This window comes from Callithrix jacchus, chromosome 8 (assembly GCF_049354715.1).
Source record: "Callithrix jacchus isolate 240 chromosome 8, calJac240_pri, whole genome shotgun sequence".
Lineage (NCBI taxonomy): Eukaryota > Metazoa > Chordata > Mammalia > Primates > Cebidae > Callithrix > Callithrix jacchus.
In genome coordinates this window covers 5,265,681-5,287,860 of record NC_133509.1, presented here as the reverse complement: position 1 = coordinate 5,287,860, position 22,180 = coordinate 5,265,681, and the positions used below count along the sequence as shown (strand labels likewise).

The 22,180-nt window shown below is 43.3% G+C and overlaps 1 protein-coding gene across 4 annotated transcripts in view; it reads left to right on the top strand.

The window, feature by feature from the left end:
- Window positions 1-22,180, top strand: part of MYO1E (myosin IE) — a 232,243-nt gene that overhangs the window by 125,098 nt on the left and 84,965 nt on the right. For all 4 annotated transcript variants that reach the window (XM_002753190.6, XM_078333272.1, XM_035258746.3 and 1 more), the window contains 3 exons: window positions 10,696-10,783; window positions 15,840-15,929; window positions 19,992-20,123. In XM_002753190.6, the coding sequence (XP_002753236.1) occupies window positions 10,696-10,783; window positions 15,840-15,929; window positions 19,992-20,123 (310 nt within the window). The remainder of the gene's footprint in view (window positions 1-10,695; window positions 10,784-15,839; window positions 15,930-19,991; window positions 20,124-22,180) is intronic.

The window sequence follows — 22,180 nt, the reverse complement described above, 5'->3', positions numbered from 1 at the left end:
ATCACTGGGCCTTGGAGAACATTTATGTGACAGTTTTATTGCTGCCGTCTGAAATGAATTCCTATCACTTTTGGCCTAAATCAGCTCTTGCCACCTTAGGCTGTTTGAGACACATGATGTCAATGTGAAAGCATCCCCTTTGGTGCTGTGTCAACTTTTTGTATGTGAAATATCCCGGCACAGTTGTTTTCTGGTGAGTAGACCGTCTGTCCTGAATACATCCGGTAGCAGTGCAAAGTTTTTGTAGGTTGCAACCTGCACGGGAGCTGAATAAATAAATAAATATATTTTTTCCCTTGTTCAGTGTTAATGCCTTTTTTTAATAAATATTTTTTTTAAAGAATAAAGACATGAGAGATATTTTGAAGGTACATGAGTAATATTTGCTGATTGAGTAAGAGAATTTTTGTCGAGGAAAAGGGATAGTAGTCATCACTAGAGCTAAGATTTCTGACCTGTGTACTGCAGCATACATCTTAGAGTTGGAATATGTAACTTTTGCAGTAGTAAATATAAAAGGGAAAAATTCCGCGTGCCTCTAATGTTTGGTCATGGGTCTCCTGTGCTCTTTGCCGTGGCCCCACCAAGTGTCTCTGGATTCTCAAGCTGTCTTCCTGCCTTTGATGTATTTCAGGAACCTTTCATTGTTAGCATGGGGACCCTTTTCAGGGTTCTCCTGAGTTGCTGTGGGTCCACCCAGTTTCTTGTTATCCCAGCAGCACTGGCCTTTGTGCTCGACGTCCCCCTGGCCTGGCTTTGGGAGGCCCTGTCACCCCATGCCTGTGACTAACGGAGCTGCATGGGGCTGCCCCGGCTGTACATTTGAAGAGCAAGGGCCCAGATTTACCCTGTTCGCCAAGCTCCCTGCAAACCTTACATTCTAGACTGGTTGCCGAAATTCCCTTCTCATCAGCCAAGGAGTGCTGTTCGGGAAGGTGCGTAATTACTACACTACCCGTAATCATAACAGCAGCCCTCTTTTGAGTACTTGCTTTGTGTCCTTTTAATTACATCATTTTTCATCTTTCCATCAGCCTGGCAAACTAGGTGTTGCCATCCCCTACTTTTGCAGATGAAGAAACTGAGTCTCAGGCAAAGAAACTTGTTGAAATCTTGCATTTGAAATGTGACAGAGCTGTGCTCCCAGGCGGGGCTGCCTGCCTCTGGGACAGCAGGTGTTAGGTTAGCTGGTTAATAATCCATTACCACTTTGAGTCATGAGGTGCAGTGGAAAGATCTCTGGGGTGAGTCATAGGGTGGACTATTCTTTCTATCTAAGGCGTGTGACCTCTGCAAGCCTCAGTTACTTCATCTGTAAAATGGGAATTCTTACCTTAAAGGAATGTTAAGAAAATGTAATGAGGAAATACACATGAAGAAAAAAATTTAACTCTTGAAGAGTGTTGTTAAAGATCTGCCGGTTACGTTAGAAGGAATTTCAGAGTTGGTACGTAGCCAAGCTGGGACTCAAATCTGATCTTCATACTCAACATTGGGTTCTTCCAACTGCGTCCGTCTGGGCCAGGATGAGCATTACCATGGGGCCATCCATGTTGTTGGCAGACTAGGTGAAAAGTTTTTCTACTCGACAACACCAGTTAACTAGGTATTTGTCTGGGGTTGGGGAGAAGTACCAGCTAGCTGTTAGTCTTACTCACACTTTCCTCAATCTATTAAAGAATGAATATGGCCGGGCGCGGTGGCTCAACGCCTGTAATCCCAGCACTTTGGGAGGCCGAGGCGGGTGGATCACAAGGTCAAGAGATTGAGACCATCCTGGTCAACATGGTGAAACCCCATCTCTACTAAAAAATATACAAAAAATTAGCTGGGCGTGGTGGCGCGTGCCTGTAATCCCAGCTACTCAGGAGGCTGAGGCAGGAGAATTGCCTGAACCCAGGAGGCGGAGGTTGCGGTGAGCCGAGATGGCGCCATTGTACTCCAGCCTGGGTAACAAGCGCGAAACTCCATCTCCAAAAAAAAAAAATGAATTTGTGTTACTTACCCGCTGGTTTCAGCATGGCTGCTTGTTTTTGACTGTTATGACTGTTATGCTGTTAGCCATGGCATGTATTTGAGAATTAGTTTTTTAGTGTAATTCTGAGGTCTGACTCCCTCTCTCCATGGCCCTGAAACCTCCCAGATGTGCTTCCCCTCCATCTTGTTTCTGGCCCAGATCTAGGAGGGCTGCCAGGAAGGGAGTCTGTGAATTGACTCATTGGAAAAGGCCGTCCAGGGCCTTCTCTGATGTGGTTTCTCGTTCTCGCAGAATTATCTTGTCTTGTGATCACAGTGATGTAGGCTATGATTTGTTAGTGCCAACCGTGTGAGGTAATAAATGTTATTGGCAGAAGGCCTGCTTAAATGGGTGTGTATCAGCACAGACTTGGGAGTAGCTAGAAGTTTTCTAATGCTATCAACTATTCATAGGGTTACTTTGGGAAACATCGTTGATTTTTATTGACTCGTCAACTCATATGAGGATCTTAAAGGTTTACCTTCCTCTGAGACGGTACAGCTCTGACCCTTGACACAGTCTCCCTCACCTCCTGTTCTCGCTCTGCCACTCACTAGCTAAGTGTCCTTGAGCAAGTTGCTTACCTTTACTCACTTCAAATAATGGAGGCAATAAAAGCACCTCCCTCATGGGCTCTCACGTGGGTCAGGCGATTGTTACGTGTAAAGCACTTGTAACAGTCTGTGACATGCATGATACACACAGTGAACACATCCTACAGTTATAGCCACAGTATTTCTGTGTGTTCCTTCCAAGCGTCCTTTGGAATTGATGTTATTTCTCATCGTCTGGACGATATTTCACTAGATGAATAACTGTCTTCTTCTTTAATAACTCTGGAATTCAAAAAACAGTTTTCTAAAACTATCCCTGTATTTTTATTCCTTGGGTTACACCTTTTGAAATAAGAGTCGTGTTCCACTTTATGTCTCTGTATTTGCATAAAAGCAGGGTCTAATTTAAATAAGTCTCAGTGGGAATTTCCACTGTCTTGTTTATCTCCCCACCACTTCAACACAGTTGATTCTGACTCCGTTGGCTGCCATGAAGCCACATGCATCCTCTTGCCTCTCTGTGTGCCTCTATGAGTTTTGCATCTTCTCTGTTTTCCGTGTTTTTCGCCCTTTACAGCTCTAAAGAGTTCAGGCATTCCATTTTGTAGGATGACCTCAGGCTGAGTCTCCCCGATATTTCCTCACGACCAGGCCCAGGTCATGCTTTCCAGGCCAGAATATCTAGAAACAATGCAGTGCTCTTGATCACCTGGTTCCATAGGCATCTGCTAGGTTTCTTCTCATTCAATGCACCCTATTTTCTTTTAGGATGTGTTAGTGTTTTGTGGGGATATATTCTGAGATTATGAACATCCTGCTCCACGTCAAATCTCCACCTACCAGCCTGAGCATCCATTAATGACTCCTCGCCAGTCAGTCATCCATATGACGGCCGCCAAATGGTGATGATCTATTTCCATCATTCCTTCCACATTTGTTAGCTGGTATTCCACTGTGAGGAAGAGCTTTCCCTTCTCTCCTATTTATTTATCGATTCATTTACTTTCTTATGGCAATATAGAATTATGGCTTCCTTTGCGTTCAAAGGTTCATAATCTATTACTGTGATTACTTATTTTGATTTGGCCAGTGGGAACCCATTTCAGCTGACTCTTATATGCTTGACATGGCCACATGTCCACTCATATGCTTGACGTGACACCACTGTAAATTTCCTTACCTTTTGGCACAGTTATATATTCCACGCTCAGCTTGAATTTTCCCTGCTCCAGCCCTGGCATTGGTCATTTCCCCAAGCAGCCCTGGTTCCTTTTATTGAAAAACGGTATTTAGAGACCGACATGGGGTGCTTTGTGTGTTTAGTGACACCCGTGTGCCATTGTTTCTAGGCCCTCTTAGTGGACAATGCCAAGAAATATGTTTACTTGGGCCGGGCCCAGTGGCTCAAGCCTGTAATCCCAGCACTTTGGGAGGCCGAGGCGGGTGGATCACTAGGTCAAGAGATCGAGACCATCCTGGTCAACATGGTGAAACCCCGTCTCTACTAAAAATACAAAAATTAGCTGGGCGTGGTGGTGCGTGCCTGTAATCCCAGCTACTCGGGAGGCTGAGGCAGGAGAATTGCCTGAACCCAGGAGGCGGAGGTTGCGGTGAGCCGAGATCGCGCCATTGCACTCCAGCCTGGGTAACAAGAGCGAAACTCCGTCTCAGAAAAAAAAAAAAAGTAATATGTTTACTTAACTATTCTATGTTGATGGATATTTGCATTATTTTCACATTAAGTATTTTATTTTCATTGTATTTTTTTTAAGGTTTTAATTGTGGGCAAGTGATTCTGATTTCATATTTATAGAAGTCATATAGAGGTTCCCATTTACATTAATAAATTTATTTTGAAAAAAAGTGCAAGTAAATAATATATCAGTTGTTCTATGTAGATAAAGGCAAATTTATCGGTATGCTGCCTTGAGAAAATGGAAGTCTAGGGTCTGTATAAAATGTAGCACGAAGTGCCCCAGACCAGACCCTGCGTGCATCCCCAAACCTGCTACCCAGGATCTCTCCTGGATCTCTGCACTGCCTTCCGGCTCGACTCCCCACCCCTCCCAGCTTCCCACCTCACACTCAAGCCCTGTTATTTTTTACTTAATTTTTACCCAGGCTGCATTGCAGGAGCTCAACAATAGCTCACTGCAGCCTCAACGTCCTGCATTCAAAACCATCCTCCCACCTCAGCCTCCCAAATAACTAGGACCACAGGAGCACACTACTATACCCAGCTAATTATTTTTAATTTTAAATTTTAATTAATTAATGTATTTATTTTTGAGATAGAGTCTTGCTCTATCACCCAGGCTGGAGTGCAGTGGCAAAGTCTCACCTCACTGCAACCTCTGCCTCCCAGGTTCAAATGATTCTCCTGCCTCACCCTTCTGAGCAGCTGGGACTACAAGTACATGCCACCATGCGCAGCTAATTTTTTGTGTGTTTTTAGTAGAGATAAGGTTTCATCATGTCAGCCAGGTTGGTCTTGAACTCCTGACCTCAGGTCATCCACATGCTCTGGCCTCCCAAAGTGCTGGGTTTATAGGCATGAGCTACCATACCTGGCCAATTGTTTTTGTTTTTATTTGTCTTTTTATTATTCTTCTTGGGTTTCTTGGTTGGTTGTTCTTTTTAAAAATGAGATTGGCCGGGCATGGTGGCTCAAGCCTGTAATCCCAGCACTTTGGGAGGCCGAGGGGAGTGGATCACGAGGTCAAGAGATGGAGAGTATCCTGATCAACATGGTGAAACCCCGTCTCTACTAAAAATACAAAAAATTAGCCGGGCCTGGTGGCGCGTGCCTGTAATCCCAGCTACTCAGGAGGCTGAGGCAGGAGAATTGCCTGAACCCAGGAGGCGGAGGTTGCGGTGAGCCGAGATTGCGCCATTGCACTCAAGCCTGGGTAACAAGAGCAAAACTCCGTCTCAAAAAAAAAAAAAAAAAAAAAATATTGTTATTTGCCAAGGCTGGTCTCTAACTCCCTTGGCCTCCCATATTGTTGAGGTGACAGGTGTGAGCCACCGTACCCATCCCCTCAAGTCCTGTTTAACTACCTGTGAGTCCCTTCACACGTACCCCACAGAGTTTTTATTTTTAGCCTAGTACTTGCTTCTTTTTTAAATTGTACTTTAGGTACCCTACAGAATTTTTACCTCTCTCTTGCGGCTCAGGGTTCATCCCATCCTCTAAGATATTTACACACAAGTGCACATACATACACACAGCCCACCTGGCTAACTTGATTATCCTTGTTGAAGAATCTTTTCGTCAGGGATAGCTGCCACCCACAGATCCCTAAAACTGTACCCGCATCTCCACTGTGTGATTGACAGACTTCGCTGTGAGACAGACAGTGAGTTCTTCTGTGACAGAAGTTAAATCTCATTATGGCCTCTGGCTCAACACACTGGGGCAGAGTGGGTGTTAGATAACGCGTGTTGGGTGAACAAAAGTAGACATCATTTTTGTTTTAAGTGTTTATCCTTTTTAAAGGACAAACAGAAAGTTGGAAAAGCGACTTTTCAATTACACTGATTCAGCCAGTTACAAGGGAACACGGACGGGTTCCTGTGGTACAGAACCAGGAGAGAGACTTTGAGACCAGGAATGGGGAGATTGGAGTGCCTGGCTGAGTCTCCAGTAGTAGTAACAGCTGATCCTCCTTGTTTTATGGAATGTCTCAAAAAATAAAAATAAGGAACTGAAGTATTTTTACACTTACTGAGTCAGTTGAAGCAACTAGAAAATACTATTGATCTCTAAGTAAGGAATAACCCTTCTCAGAAAAATAATTAGGACCCTTGGATTATGTCATTGCAAATGCCTTTTTCCTCCCAGAACATTCTTTCCATTTCTTTGATATTTTACCGTATGTTTTCATTTCTATAACACACACACACACACACACACACAACAGTACTTCCTATTTGAGTTAATATTTCCTATAGAGTCTGTTACGACTTTGATTGAAAATTGCTTGTCTTGTTTCCCGCTGGCTATACAAGAACTAACTAGGGAGTCTGTTAGAAATTCCTATACCTAGTCTGTGTCCTCAGAGACTGGGATCCAGCAGGTCAGAAGAGGGGCCAGACATAGGCAATTAGAAAGTATTGTGACGATTCTGATAGACTGCCAGATTTGGGAACCACGGGGATGTTTTCCTGATTTCGAGAGAGAGTTTTCCTGATAGATAGAGAGAGAGAGAGAGAGAGAGAGTGTGTGTGTGTGTGTGTGTGTGTGTGTGTGTGTATGCGTGTGTATGTGTGTGTGTCCACTTTAGAAGTCAACTGAAGACATAATTAGGAAGGGCTGCCTGGAAGCATAAATGAAGCAAATTGCTCTGTAATAACTGATGTGAGATGCACAGTAATGATTTGGGATGCGCCGTATGATCTGTCTGATACCTTCACTTTCTTTTAGCTTGGGTTTTAGTCCTGGAGAAGAAACAATATTTTCTCATCCCAAACAGACCAGTGTAATCATGGTTGTGTATACTGTAAGCTTCAAGTCATTATGTAACATTCTATTATTAGAACAGAATGTTACATAATGATTCTCTGATCATATTTTGAGCAAATCACCACCTCTGATTAATAAAAATTCTTCTTAAGCATCTGTAAATTGAAACTAAGTAATGAAAATTCTGATCAATGTTTAGCAAGAACTGATTATTTTCAGTCTCCTGGAAAAGATCCCAATTACTGAGAATGCAGATATCCTATTTTTGGAACTGCTATGCTTATTTTAATATATGGAAAGGGTTACTTTCCATTATTATTACTTTCTTTTGTTTCCAACAAAAGAGACAAAAGGTGTCATGTCTGAATACAGTATTAATTGAAGACACAGTGGAGGGGGGATTACTAGCATTACTATGCTTTTATTTTGTAATTCTTTCAATTTAATCAATTCTCCTTCATAGATATTATTTTATAATTCCAATAGGGTTTGCACACTCTCTCTTTCTCAGTCTCTCTCTCTCTCTCTCTCTCTTGCTCTCTCTCACTCTCTCGCTCTCTGTCTCTCTTTCTCTCTTTCCCAGCTTGTTCTAACAAAGTTTAAATGTGACAGTGCAAACTTAAGGAAAATTACATACTCATGGTGATATATAGGAAGTTGAATAATAGTGACGAAGTTGATTAATGGTGATTATCATTGTGAGGTTTGCTCCCTCACTTTTTCTCTGTGACAGCTGTTTTTAAGAATCTGAAATACACAAATTTCAAAGATATCTAAAATTTTTTTTTGAGTTGGAGTTTCTCTTTTGCTGCCCAGGCTGGAATGCAGTGACACCGTCTTGGTTCACTACAGCTTCTGCCTCCTGGGTTCAAGAGATCTCCTGCCTCAGCCTCCTGAGTAGCTAGGATTACAGGCGCCCACCACCACACCCAGCTAATTTTTTAAATTTTTAGTAGAGACAGGGTTTCACTATGTTGGCCAGGCTGGTCTCTTACTCCTGACCTCAAGTGATCCATCCACCTTGGCTTCTGAAAGTGCTGGGATTACTGGTATGAGCCACTGTACCCAGCCTAAAAATCTAAAAAAAATTTAACCAACATAAGAAAGCACATCAAAAGAAAAAAGAGCCAGGCGTGGTGGCTCACACCTGTAATCCCAGCACTTTGGGAAGCCGAGGCAGGTGGATCACCTGGGCTCAGGAGCTCTAGACCAGCCTGGCAAACAGTGAAACCCCATCTCTACTAAACATAAAAAAAATTAGCTAGACATGGTGGCTCACACCTGTAATCCCAGATACTTGGGAAGCTCAGGCAGGAGAATCACTTGAACCAGGGATGTGGAGGTTGCAATGAGCTGAGATTGTGCCAGTGCCCTTCAGCCTGGGTGACAAAGCAAGACTCCATCCCCCCAGAAAAAACAAAAAACAAAAAAAATCATTCCTGTAACAGACTCCTAATAAGTCAGGAGTATTTCTTTTTCTTTTCTTTTCTTTTTTTTTTTGTGTGTGTGGTATGTTCAGAATGTTTACACATAAAAGTCAGGAGTATTTCTTTTTCCTTGTCTATTTATTTTTGTCCGTATGTTACTTTTCCATAGTTTTAAACTTGTTATCAATACAGCGTCTTCTATTCGTGTTTCCGCGTGACCTTAGCTGCAGTGTCTTTATGTTGCTATGTGGTGTTTGCAGGTATTGCAGTCTTCCCAATATTCGTGAATATTTACGCTGCTTATAAAATGCGGTTTCATTGTTGCCAAAATGTGTATTTCTAGTGATAAGATTACCTGTATTGACCTTGGGTCTAGTAAATACATCATCTGAGTATGTCGACCATTTGAAAAGATAATTTCCCCGTGGAGTTGAGTTTACCAGACCTACTTAATGCTTGTGAGTGAGCGTGTCCTCTGGAAGCAGCGTGACACCTCATCCCAGGCTTGCTGGTTTTCTACTTGCTACTGTAGCTTATGAAATTTCAGTCTGGTTTTTTCATTCATGTGACCAGGAAGCCAAGAGCATAGCACCAGGATGGCGAGTGAATCGCATGGGTGGGTTCAGACTTTTGAAGGTCCTAAGCCCTGAGTAGAGGATGGTTCCTGCCTCCCCATAATTCCTTTAAACCCATATATTAGTTCAAGGAAATTCAGCAAAGTTTTGAGTTCTGCCCTGTGGCCAGCTCAATTCTTTTGTTTGTTTTGTTTTGAAATACAAAATTATTTCAAATTTATTTCGGTTTCCTTTTGGAAATGGGAGGGTCTCCTTGCTTGATTGTCCCCTAAGCAAATGTTTTCTCTTTTCTTGGGTAACTCAGCAATTGATAACAATTAATTGGGCTGGACATTCACAGAAGAACATTTGCTCTGCACCCTGAAATGTTTTTATCGCAAAGAGCAAACAAAAATGTTGTCATAGGAGCTTGTAGCAGCCCACATTTTTCATACTAACTCTCACCATCATTTTATGTGACATGGGTTTCTTTAATTAATTAATTTTCTTCTGGTAACACAAAGAGTACCAGTATAGAAAGGTAAAAAATCTGATGTAAGCGTGTTTTGAATTGAGGTGATTATGAATTCAGGGGGATTTTGAAGGAAGAATGGGGGATTTTGAAGAGCAGACTGTGTAGTATTAACAAAGGCGCTCCCCTTGCAGGAAGGCCACCCAGAGGAAGGTGCCTTTGTTAGTCAGGGTGTGATTAATATTGCTTCGAGGTTTAATTTTAGAACTTCTAAAATAAGGCAGCTTGCATCAGTTCAGGCACATGGTTCGAAACCTCACAGTGCCCACTGTTTCTTTTCATTTTTAAATTACAAAAATAGCATATACATTATAAAACATTTGAAAAATAATGAAATAAAACAAGTTTCTCATTGTCTCTTCCTTGACCAAAGCCTTTGTCGATATTTTGTGGTAATTCCAGTCTTTTTTTTTTTTTTTGGAGACAGTGCTTCGCTCTTGTCACCCACGCTGGAGCTCAATGACGTAATCTCCAGTCACTGCAACCTCTGCCTCTTGGGTTCAAGTGATTCTCCAGCCTCAGCCTCCCGAGTAAATGGGATTACAGGCCGGCTAATTTTTGTATTTTTAGTAAGAGACGGGGTTTCACCATGTTGGCCAGACTGGTCTCAAACTCTGACTTCAGGTGATCTGCCTGCCTCAGATTCCAAAGTGCTGGGATTTCAGGTGTGAGCCACCACACCTGGTCCCAGTCTTCCTTTCTTATGTACTTAAAAACAAAAATTGTCATCGTGTTTTGTGTATAACTTGAATGACTTATTTCACTTAACATGATTTCATATGCTTGTTTTCTACATTTAATTTCCATGCCAGTTGTAATTTATGCAGAATGCCACCCTTGTGATACTCCATAATTTTCCTAATTATAGTCCCCATTATTGGGCATGTAAAATTCTTGATGGTCAGTTCTGTGCACAGTGGTAATTACCCATACTATCTTAATTCTGCTCACGTGGGTCACAAAGGCGACCTAATCCTGCCGTAACTTGCCTTTCTCTACCAGGTATTGTACTTGGAAAGAAAAAAAAGGAATTCCTTTCTACCTGTTTTCTTTTTGTTTCTGTTTGTTTTGTGGGATGTAGGGCCAAGGAAGGGAGCTGGTTACAATTCACTCCTCAGGTGAGCATTTTTGTCTGTCTGTCTTTAGTGGTGAAAGCGGTGCTGGAAAAACAGTGGCTGCCAAGTATATCATGAGCTACATCTCCAGAGTGTCTGGAGGAGGCCCCAAAGTCCAGGTGAGTGGGTGCTGGCCCATTATGGTACCTTATACTATGGGAAATGTAAGAGGCTCCAGTTGCTGTTAGAAAACAGTTTTTCTTCCACAGAAAAGACGTTGATTCTATAACTGTGAAACTTGAAATCTGCAAAGGAATGACATGTTTTAAAATAGGTGTGTGCCTAATACTCGATGAATTCCTATAAATCAGTAAAAAGGTCAGCAGCCCAAAAGGAAGATAAACAAAGGACATGAAAGATAAGTCATAGAAAAGGAAATAAAAATTACTCACAAAACACAGAAGTATGTTCACCATCATGATAACAAAAATGCAGATTAAAACTAGATTAGAAAACTAATTTTTGCCTAGATTAGCAAAAATCTTACCATATTTTAATCACTTGATCAGAAGGGAGTAGCGACAGTTTTTCTCATACATTGCTGGTAGGACGTGAACTAGTACACTTTAATGAAGGACATTTCAACAAAAGCTGTCGAACTTAAACATACATGCAGCATGAGTCGGCATTTCTGCTTGAGAATTTATTCTTTACATATGTTGAAATGAATACAAAATAATGCATATGAAGTTATTTGTAGCAATTTTGGTAATGCAAAGACTGCAAAACAGTGTTCATCACTAGGCATCTGGTGAAATAGTGGTTTGTCATATAATAGAATATTATACAGCAATAAAAATGAAGCTTCATGTACTGATAGAGAATGGTCTTCAAGATACATCATGAATGACAAAAATCAAGGTTCAGAACCTTGTGTGTAATATATGCTGCCATTTAAGGGACCAAAAGAGAGTGTGTATTTGTATTTGTTTGGATATATATCGCATATCCCTAGAAGTATACATAAGAAACCGTCGGCAGTGGGTGTCTTGGGCAGGGCGGGGCTGGGAGACGGGGAGAAGGGACTCCTGTTCCTGTATACACTTTGACGGTGATGGTGAGCTGAGGTCCATAAGGGGCGCCCCACGCTCAGGGCTCATCACCGGTACGCACCGCTGGTGACAGAATTCATTCCAAAGATTAGTTTTTAAAATCAGAATTATTTAATGTTATTCCCATGATTGGCTGTAGACTTTTAAAAGATACATAAAATTGGCCAGGCATGGTGGCTCATGCCTGTAATCCAGCGCTTTGGGGGGCTAAGGGGGACAGATCACAAGGTTAGGAGATTGAGGCCATCCTGGCCAATATGGCGAAACCCCATCTCTAGAAAATACAGAAAAGTAGCCAGGCATGGTGGCATGTGCTCGGAAGGTTGAGACAGGAGAATTGCTTGAACCCAGGAGACGGACGTTGCAGTGAACCAAGATCGTGCCACTGCACTCCAGCCTGGTGACAAAGCAAGACTCAGTCAAAAAAAAAAACCACACATAAAATTACCTTATTGTGGTTTTTTTGAGATGGGGTCTCATTCTGTCATGCAGGCCGAAATGCAATGGCGAGATCTTGGCTCACTGCAGCCTCCTCCTCCTCCTCAGCTTAGGTGATCCTCCCGCCTCAACCTCACAAATAGCTGGAACCCCAGGGGCACGCCACCATGCCTGGCTAATTTTTTGTATTTTTGGTAGAGACAGTGTTTTAACCACATTGCCCAGGCTCGTCTCAAACTCCCGAGCTCAAGCGATCCACCCTCCTAGGCTTCCCAAAGTGTTGGGATTACGACCATGAACACCGTGTCTGGCCCCTATCTATTAATTAAGTAGTGTTCTGTCCTGTACTGGGAGATGAGAAAGCTTAAGGCAGAGACAAACATTTCTCCTGTGAATTTCTGGATCTTTCTGTCTTTTGTTTGCTGGCCAGACGTACCTGTACCATTTAACTATAGCTGCTTTTTTTTTTTTTGAGACAGTTTCGCTCTAGTTACCCAGGCTGGAGTGCAATGGCGCGATCTCGGCTCACCGCAACCTCCACCTCCTGGGTTCAGGCAATTCTCCTGCCTCAGCCTCCTGAGTAGCTGGGATTACAGGCACGCGCCACCATGCCCAGCTAATTTTTTGTATTTTGAGTAGAGATGGGGTTTCACCTTGTTGACCGGGATGGTCTCGATCTCTTGACCTCGTGATCCACCCGCCTCGGCCTCCCAAAGTGCTGGGATTACAGGCTTGAGCCACCGCGCCCGGCCAACAACTATAGCTTCTTTCAGGGAGAGAACAAAAGCCAGAATCTGCTTCTATCTCTTCCCTTCTTTAATTACAGGCTTTAAAACTGAGAGTATTTATGTAGCCATCCCATCCATCCATACATCCCTATCCATGCACTATCGATTAGTGGTATCCAACAGAATTTTGTGGTATATGGTGAACATAGCAGAGGAAAAAGAGAAAGAGCAAGCCAAGGTTGCAGAGTGAAGGGTTCTTAAAGTGGCCTCTTGCTCTGAATGAAAGGAAGATGGACAGCAGCTCTGACCAGTAGAAAGGTGAAGCAAGCCATCTATGTAATTCTAAATCTTCTAGTAGCCAAGTTAAAAGAAGTAAAAAGAAGAAAAGGAAATAACTCTGTAAAATAATATTATTTAACCCAGTATATAAAAAAAAATGACCATTTTATTATGTAATCAATATAACAAAATTAATGAGATACTTTATATCTTTTTGGTACTAAGTCTTTGAGATCCAGTGTGTATCCTACACTTACGTATCATTTGGGGTAGCCACAGCCACCCGTGACTTACGGCTTTTGTACTGGACGGTCAGGGCAGCTCTGGAACATAGGTTCATGAGGTTCAGTCCATTTGCTTTTCTCCATTTCTGTGGTTCTTCCAGACCTTGAGAGGGTTGACATGGAGACAAGAATCCAGGATGCTGTTTTGCAGATGGGCTACACTTTATTTTTTAAATTCATTTATTTTTTTGAGACGGGAGTCTTGCTTTGTTGCCAAGCTGGAGTACAGTGGCGTGATCTCAGCTCACTGCAACTTTCACCTCCCTAGTTCAAGCGATTCTCCTACCTCAACCTCCCCAGTAGCTGGAACTACGGGTGCATGCCACCACACCCAGCTAATTTTTGTATTTTTGTAGAGACAGTATTTCACCATGTTGGCCAGGATGGTCTCAATCTCTTGACATTTAGGATCTGCCTGCCTCGGCCTCCCAAAGTGCTAGGATTACAGGCATGAGCCACCATGGCCGGCTGATGGGCTGCCCTTTTACCTAAGTTTGCTCTTTCTCTTTTCCCTGATATGCCTGCCACGTGGCACAAAATTCTGTTGAACATTACTGCTCATTGATGAATACATGTGGATGGATGGACGCATGGATGGATGGATGCATGAATGGATGGATGGGTGGATGGATACATAAAGATTCCCATTTTTAAAGTCCACAATTTAAAACGAGAAAAGACAGAAGATGATTCTGTCTTTTGTTCTCTTCCTGAGAGAAGCTGAGTGTGATTAAATGGGATAGGTATATCTGGCCAGCAAAAAAAAAAAGAAAGTTAATGAAGATCCACAAATTCAAAATCAATTTTACAAAGAAAAGCAAAGTTTATATCATTCCATGGGTTTCTTAAAGAAAGTAGGCAGCTTGGAAATGTTTCTAAGGTTTGAAACTGACCCACAAAAGGATTACCCAGAATTGCCCTTGGTGCCATTGCTGAGGATGATTCCCTAGTCACAAGGAAAGGCCAGTTCTCATTTCTCATGGCAGTTTCTCTTCTGAATGTTGAGAAGGTGCTGGAAGAACACGTTGGCTGCCACATCGTCAGTCGGTAGTTAGCGCCTTCATTTACTTCTCCCTGCTGCACCCCCATGACCTAGCAGCCAGACTGCAGACAGTTAATGTTGACTTTTCTCTTCCTGTTTTCCTATGAGGACAATGACACAGAGCCCTTGGCTTGAAATTAGTCAGTAGCTAAAGAGCACACGCCAGAAGACTTGTTATTTCTGGAACATGCTTGCCCATAGCATGTGAATAATTAGAAGTACAAGGAATGACTCACTTGGTGAAAGGCTTCTCCAACATCAAGTTCTGCCTGTTGAGCAGTCTCATGTCTGCGGTGTGTTTTGCACACTTCAGTAGAACGGGGATGTTTGAAAAACAAATCCTTCCTGTCTAGTAGGCCAGGACTTGTTCCACTGAATCTGCTGCTGAACCTTGCCGCTCAAAGTGTGTATCATTGCTGGCAAAACCGGCAGCACCAGGGAGCTGGCTACAAACGCAGACTCGTGGGCCCTACCCCAACCTACTGAGTCCACATCTGCATTTTGAGAGGATCCCCAGGTCATTCGTGCATTTTAAAGATTGAGAGCTGGGCGCGGTGGCTCACGCCTGTAATCCCAGCACTTTGGGAGGCCGAGGCGGGTGGATCACGAGGTCAAGAGATCGAGACCATCGTGGTCAACATGGTGAAACCCCGTCTCTACTAAAAATACAAAAATTAGCTGGGCACGGTGGCGCGTGCTTGTAGTCCCAGCTACTCAGGAGGCTGAGGCAGGAGAATTGCTTGAACCCAGGAGGCGGAGGTTGCGGTGAGCCGAGATCGCGCCATTGCACTCCAGCCTGGGTAACAAGAGTGAAACTCCGTCTCAAAAAAAAAAAGATTGAGAAACACCAGGCTGTATTTGCATAACCTTGTTTGGGGAGAAGAAGTGGATTAATTTTCCTTAAGATAACTTGCAGTGGAGCAGGTGGAGGTGGGGTGAGATGTGTTGGTAGAGCAGGTGGGAAGGGGCAGTGAGAATACAGACCCTGGCCGGGCAGCAGGGAGACAGCCGTTCGTCTGCTGCTTTCCTCTCTTTCCTGCTTTGACACCTGGCACACCCACAAGTGCAAGGTGAACTGCAGCAACCGATTTGGAAACCCAAGCTGAGAACGTTTGTATGAACTGCTCCTGGCTCTCGGGGACCCTTCGTCAAGCCACGGGAATTGGAAGACCCAAATACACAAACAGGTTGTGGTCTGCCGCGGTGGAAGAATAAATCCTCCAGAAACCCCACATGGCTGTGGGGCCCCTCACCCTAATGCATTCAGACACCAGGTCCTTAGAGAAAGTTTGGCTTACACTGCATGGCAGGCGTTCACGCCTTCCTAACCTCCACTCTGTCTGCTGGGACAGCACGTGAAGGACATCATCCTGCAGTCCAACCCGCTGCTGGAGGCCTTTGGGAACGCCAAGACCGTGCGGAACAACAACTCCAGCCGATTTGTAAGTCTCTTCCCTGCTTCCGAGAGTGTCACTTGATTGATGATGTTGCTGTCCCTGACTGAAGTCCAGTATCCCACGGGAAATGGGGGCTTTTCACAGGCCATCCGGGGCCACCCCTTTAGTCTTTCCTTCATTCTCTTGAGCAGCATGCTGCCAAGCTGCCGTTTGCCCTTTTTTTTGCGCCTCGGGGATACAAACAAGGTAATGTTGAAAATCGTTTTCCCCTTGAGTCGCCTTATTAAGGAAAATAAATGATGAAAGTGGCAGCTTTGGCCTTGGAGACAAGACCTTCTTTCCTAGACATAGAAGTAACTAGAGGAGATGGATGTCCCAGGTATCGTTTACCACTGGCAATGGTTTCACTTCTTAGAACTTGGTCCGTAGACTCTGAAGGGTGCAGAGAGGTGGACTGATCTGGCGCCTTGGAGAGAAACTTCCTCCCCTCTGTCCCTCAGAGCGACCCGCCCGCCCACTCCAGCCCTCCGGCTCTGTGCATCTGTCTCATGCCTACTCATACAACCTAACGACATCCAAAAGTGCCTGACCTAGGCCCACAGGTTGCCTTCTCACTGGCCTACCTAACTGTTGATGAAAATGTCAACCAAATGCATTGCTGTGAATGCTCATTTAGTCGTATTTCTGTCTGGCTGTCTCCAGAGGGGGTAGATATATAGGAAAGCTGGCAAGGATCAGTATGAATATGTTGCCCCTGACAAAAGCCACATTCACAAAAACAAATGTTTACCCAGTAACCTTGATTCATGTAGATTTCGCATCTTTTTCAACCAGAGACCGTGTCTGGCACTAAAGCCATCACGGAGCCATCTGTGAGGCTGATTCTGGAACATTTTTAAATAAATAAGTAGGAATTTTGGAGAAAAACAATTTTCTTTTCCACTGTCTGTTTTGGAAGGAAGGTTCTATTTCCAAGAGAATTTTTACTATGTGCTCACATGATCATTGTCAAGTTCCCTGGTGGGTTCTGTCTGTCAGACTTGCCCTTACTTTCCTTGCTTTCTAATTCTATTCAAACTACTCATTTGTTTTGTCTCTCATATTGTTGGGCCCAATGCCTGAGTTGTGTCATCTTGAAGAAATTTTCCAGATAATAAAATAGGAAAGAAGATTTAAACGGATTTTCCACTTGAACCTTTTTCTTAATTTTTCAATCTAAATCTGCCTTGTAAAAATAGGCTTGACCAAATTCCACTCTTTATTTACCTTCCCCCTTTCTTGGAGTCCTCGGAGACCAGAAAAAAATAATTAAGTTGACAATTTCATTGATTTATACAATATAAATTGTTCATTGCATTTGAAGGATTCATCAGTCAATTTCTGTAAATAACAAAAACGAACACTCAACATTTTCTTATTTTTCTAATTGCAAAATTTTATACAACCCTGATGGAAAGATGGGAAGAGACATTTCAGACACATATACGCACATGTGCGTGCGCACACACATACACACTCACTATTCACCATCATGGATGAGAGAAATGTAAATTAAAACCACATATCATTTTCTCTCTCTCAGATGGGCAAACATTAAGGTGATTCATAACAATGGAGAAAACACACTATTGGTTGAAAACTGACGCATTCTCCCAGGAGAGTGACTGGGCAATTGTTATTAAAATTTTAATCATTCATTATCTTTGCCCAGCAATTAGTTTAGAATAAATTACGTAAGTTTCCTACCAAATAACTACTTATTTTAAAAGATACTCATAATGTTAAATTAAGAAAAACAGATTACAGAACAGTATCTTCAATATTTTCCTGTTTTCATTTTTAAAATATGCACATTTTATAAAATGTAACTAAGGGGTATGTAAATCAAATTTTGATATCTGTGACAGGAATTATTTAGCAAGAGAAAGAAGAAATGGCTTCAGGGTAGAATTATGGGTAATTTCACTTTTAAAAATGGACAGGTGTTATGAAGCATAAGAATATATATATTTAACACATAAATCTATTCAAATTAAAGAATGTATTAAGTATTTCAAACATGATTTAAAAATAATACAATGAGCATCTATGTGTCCAGTACCCAGCTTAAGAAATACATCAATACCAAGAGTTGACTTGAAACTTCTTTTCCTTTTATTATCAAAATGCAAAAGCAACATTTTATTTCCTTTATAAAATTTCCTCTTTGCCCCCAGGCTGCTATACAGCAGTCCTAAATATGTTGAACTTTGGTTAGAAATTTTAACTTTTATATGATAATTTTGAGCCATGCATATGCATTTTATTATATTAGAGCAGTGGTTTCAAGCTTCATCACACACAAAGATCAGCTGGACACTTTGTGAAGACATACAGCTCTGGGCCCTGGTCCTGGAGAGTCTGATGTGTGTGGTCTGGGCTAACAGCAGGCACCAGCATGTTGGAAAGGCTCCGCAGGTGTTTCTAAGGGGCAGCCAAGGCTGAGCACCGCTGCTAGGAGGACTTGGGAGCGTGCTCTGTCCACCGCTGACCTAGGAAGGTCAGGTGTTCTGCCTGGTTTCATTTTCCCTCAGCTGAGGAGTGGGGACAGGCAGTGAAATGTTGCCTCTCTTACATGCCGAAAGCAAAGGGTGGTGAAGGTGATGAAGCTCTTGTTGAGTGAGCTTTTCTCCGGTGTCAGTGACATTCCGCAGAGCGATGACTGGTGGTCCTCTGTGCCTGGCGCTGCTGGGTGTTTTTGTTTTTCCCCGGGAGGAAGAGGGTCATCAGATTAAGACACACAGACAGAGGCTGGCCTTCTTTGGTGGTCTTTCTTGACACTAAGTAGTTAAGAACAGGAACACAGCATGTATTCATTTGCATAGTGTACACAGTACTTTTCTTGCCCTTACCAAGTTTACAGCTCCAGTCGTAGACCAACCCAGGTGAATTTATCCCTGAGGTGGGTGGACTTAGTCAGCATACGCATTTCTATGATATTAAGTGTGAATGCGGGGAGGCTGGGCATCCTTTCCAGTATGGTTGTAGAGCTAACTGCTCCCTCTTTACCTTTATTTGTATTTACCCTTCTGGACTCTGAGGGTGCCTAAATTTCTGAGGATGGGAGAGAAATTAAGTTCTAGTGAGAAAAAAAAAATAATACACACACACACACACACACACATTTGATCATTGTTATGATAATTATATATATATATAATATTTTTTATTTATTTTGTTTTTTGGCCAGAGTCTCGCTCCATGGCCCAGGCTGGAGTGCAGTGGTATGATCTCAGCTCACTGCACCCTCCACCTCCTGGGTTCAAGCGATTCTCCTGCCTCAGCCTCCTGGGAGTAGCTGGGACTACAAGCACTTGCTACCAGGCCCAGCTAATTTTTTGTATTATTAGCAGAGATTGGGTTTCACCATGTTGGCCAGGCTGGTCTCAAACTCCTGACCTCCAGTGATCTACCCGCCTCGGCTTCCCAAAGTGCTGGGATTACAGGCATGAACCACCGCTCCTGGCTGTAAATAATTAATATAACAACCTGGATACCTTTTCAACGAAAGTCTAGGTTTTTCTTCTCTTTTGTTCCCTATCAGCAGCCATTTAAAGAGGAGTTTTTGTAAGAAGGACAGTGACAAAACTCCCTAGGCCCATGAGTGGCTGGAAAGAGCTTTACTTTTAATAAAGTGTTTTCATTTTAGATAAGCATTTTAGATGCTCCTTAGGTAAGAGGGATTGAGTATTTTTGCTCAGAGCCGTGAGATGAAGTCTGACGGAAAGAGTGCTCTTCTTCTGAAAGGGTGCCATGCTGTTTTTCTGCCTTATTTTTTCCAGTTGAGCAGGCAGTCAACTAGTGGGGGAAATGAGCAGAGAATAGAGCAGATCCTTATTTAGTCATGCTGCAGCGGCAGGTGCTGTCATAACAGAATCGTGTGGCTGGACAACAGCACGGTTATTGTCTGATTGAAAATGGTGAGGAAGTCTAGACTCGAATCAGGTGTCACTCAGAATGTGTCTTCTATTAATGAGTTTCCTTGAATTATATGCTGGATTCAAAGGGTGTTTGGGATATCGTGTTTTGTTCAACAACCATTCAAGGAAATCTCTAACTTTCTTGCAGGGAAAATACTTTGAAATCCAGTTCAGTCCAGGTGGGGAACCAGATGGTGGAAAGATCTCCAACTTCCTTCTGGAAAAATCTAGGGTGGTGATGAGGAACCCAGGAGAGCGGAGTTTTCACATATTTTACCAGGTTTTTATTTCTACTTTCCTACCCACTTCCTCTATATCTACATGAAAATATTCCTCGGACTTCAGGCAGAGACCGTAGTCTGGCAAGCCAGGAAGGACTGATGGCACAAGTCAGTGTGCAGAATGAGTTCTAACTGGAGTGACAAGATGGAAATTCCCCAAGAGCTAAATCATCGAGAAAGTGCTGATGTAACTTCAAAACAAAATGAGCAGTGTTTGAGTCTTACCAAAGGAATTCACGTGGGTGGCTGTGGGTGGGTTTGGCTGGGTGGTAGGAGAGGTGTGGAGGAGGGGCGTTTTCAGGGAAGACAGGTAACCTGCACCAAAGCGGTGGAGGTGGGAGAGGCCAGTCAGGGAGCCGGGCCTCAGCCTGTGTCCCAGGCAGGGATCTCCAGAACGTGAGCTATTGGAGGAAAGTTTGTTTGTTTGTTTGTTTTTTGAGACAGAGTTTCGCTCTTGTTACCCAGGCTGGAGTGCAATGGCGCAATCTCGGCTCACCGCAACCTCTGCCTCCTGGGTTCAGGCAATTCTCCTGCCTCAGCCTCCTGAGTAGTTGGGATTACAGACATGTGCCACCATGCGCCGCTAATTTTTTGATTTTTAGTAGAGACGGGGTTTCACCATGTTGACCAGGATGGTCTCGATCTCTTGACCTCGTGATCCACCTGCCTCGGCCTCCCAAAGTGCTGGGATTACAGGCTTGAGCCACCGCACCCGGCTGGAGGAAAGATTTGAGATAGGTTTGGGATCTTTAATGCCAAGTTCAAAAGTTTTCACGTAGACCCTCAGAAGTCATGGAGAGCCTGGGACCAGAGCAGGTGCAGGGTGCTTTTCAGTTGTGTTCAAGGCTTCAGCAGTCATCTGAGTCAGCTACTTTTATTTTATTTTTATTTGAGACAGGGTCTTACTCTGTCACCCAGGCTGGAGTGCAGTGGCACAATCTTGCCTCACTGCAGCCTCTGCATCCTGGGCTCAAATGATCCTCCTGCCTCAGCATCCCAAGTAGCTGGGACTGTAAGCACACCTGGCTAAGTTTTATATTTTTCGTAGAGGCAGAATTTCACCGTGTTTCCCAGGCTGTTCTTGAACTCTTAAAGTCAAGTGACCCACCCACCTCAGCCTCCCAAAGTACTGGGATTTCAGGCATGAGCTACCATGCCTGACCCTGATTCAGCTGCTTTTGTACGAGGTCTTTAAGTACTTAAAAAATGTATTGATGTTGATAACCACATTTTTTGTGTTCTGTGTAGTGTTTTAGGTATTGAGGATCCACTTTAGACGTTCTTTGAAGAAAGGCCTGGTCACCGATTTCTGTTCTGCTTTGTTTCATGTTTAGCTTCAGGATCACTGGATTAGAAGGACATTAAACTGTGGGGTAGCTCCCATTCAGTCTTTCCAGTTACACACACATCTGAGGTGATGCCAAATACTTCTTTTAGTTGGTATCTGTTGATTGAAAACATATGTAAATGACCAAAACTTCTGTGAATTCAGTGATTTTAAAAACTGTATTAATGAAAGCAACATGTATAGATAAGTGAAAAGTAATTATTTATTTCACATACATAATATTGAGTGCTAGATGGAAGTGGATGACGGATGCCAGGACTCCTTTAAATAAATGCGAACACCAGCCCTCCTCCAGGGAGTCCTCTGCCCTTAGATCAGAAAGCACCAGACCAGAGGCTAGAAATTGAGGGGCTCCGGGGTTCAAGATTCTGACGTGAAAGTAATTCTTGAAGCTACAAAATACATGAGATTCCCGTGGGAGTGAATGTGGGGAGAAAATCATGCCACACGGGACTAGGGGACTTTGTGGATGTGTAGGATGGGGAGGCCCTGAAGAGCCAGCAAAGCCACCAGGGAAGTAATGAGGAAAGCCAGGGTCCTGCAGTGTCCCCAAACCCAGGGAGCCTCAGGGGAACAGCAGCAAGATCACATGCTCAGGGCTCTTGGGGGAAAAGGGGTGAGCTGGAGTGTGGGGTCCAAGAAAAAGGCTGTTGGATTTAGGCACGCGAAAGTAGCCACACAGAAGGGTTCCATCAGAGTGGTGAGGGA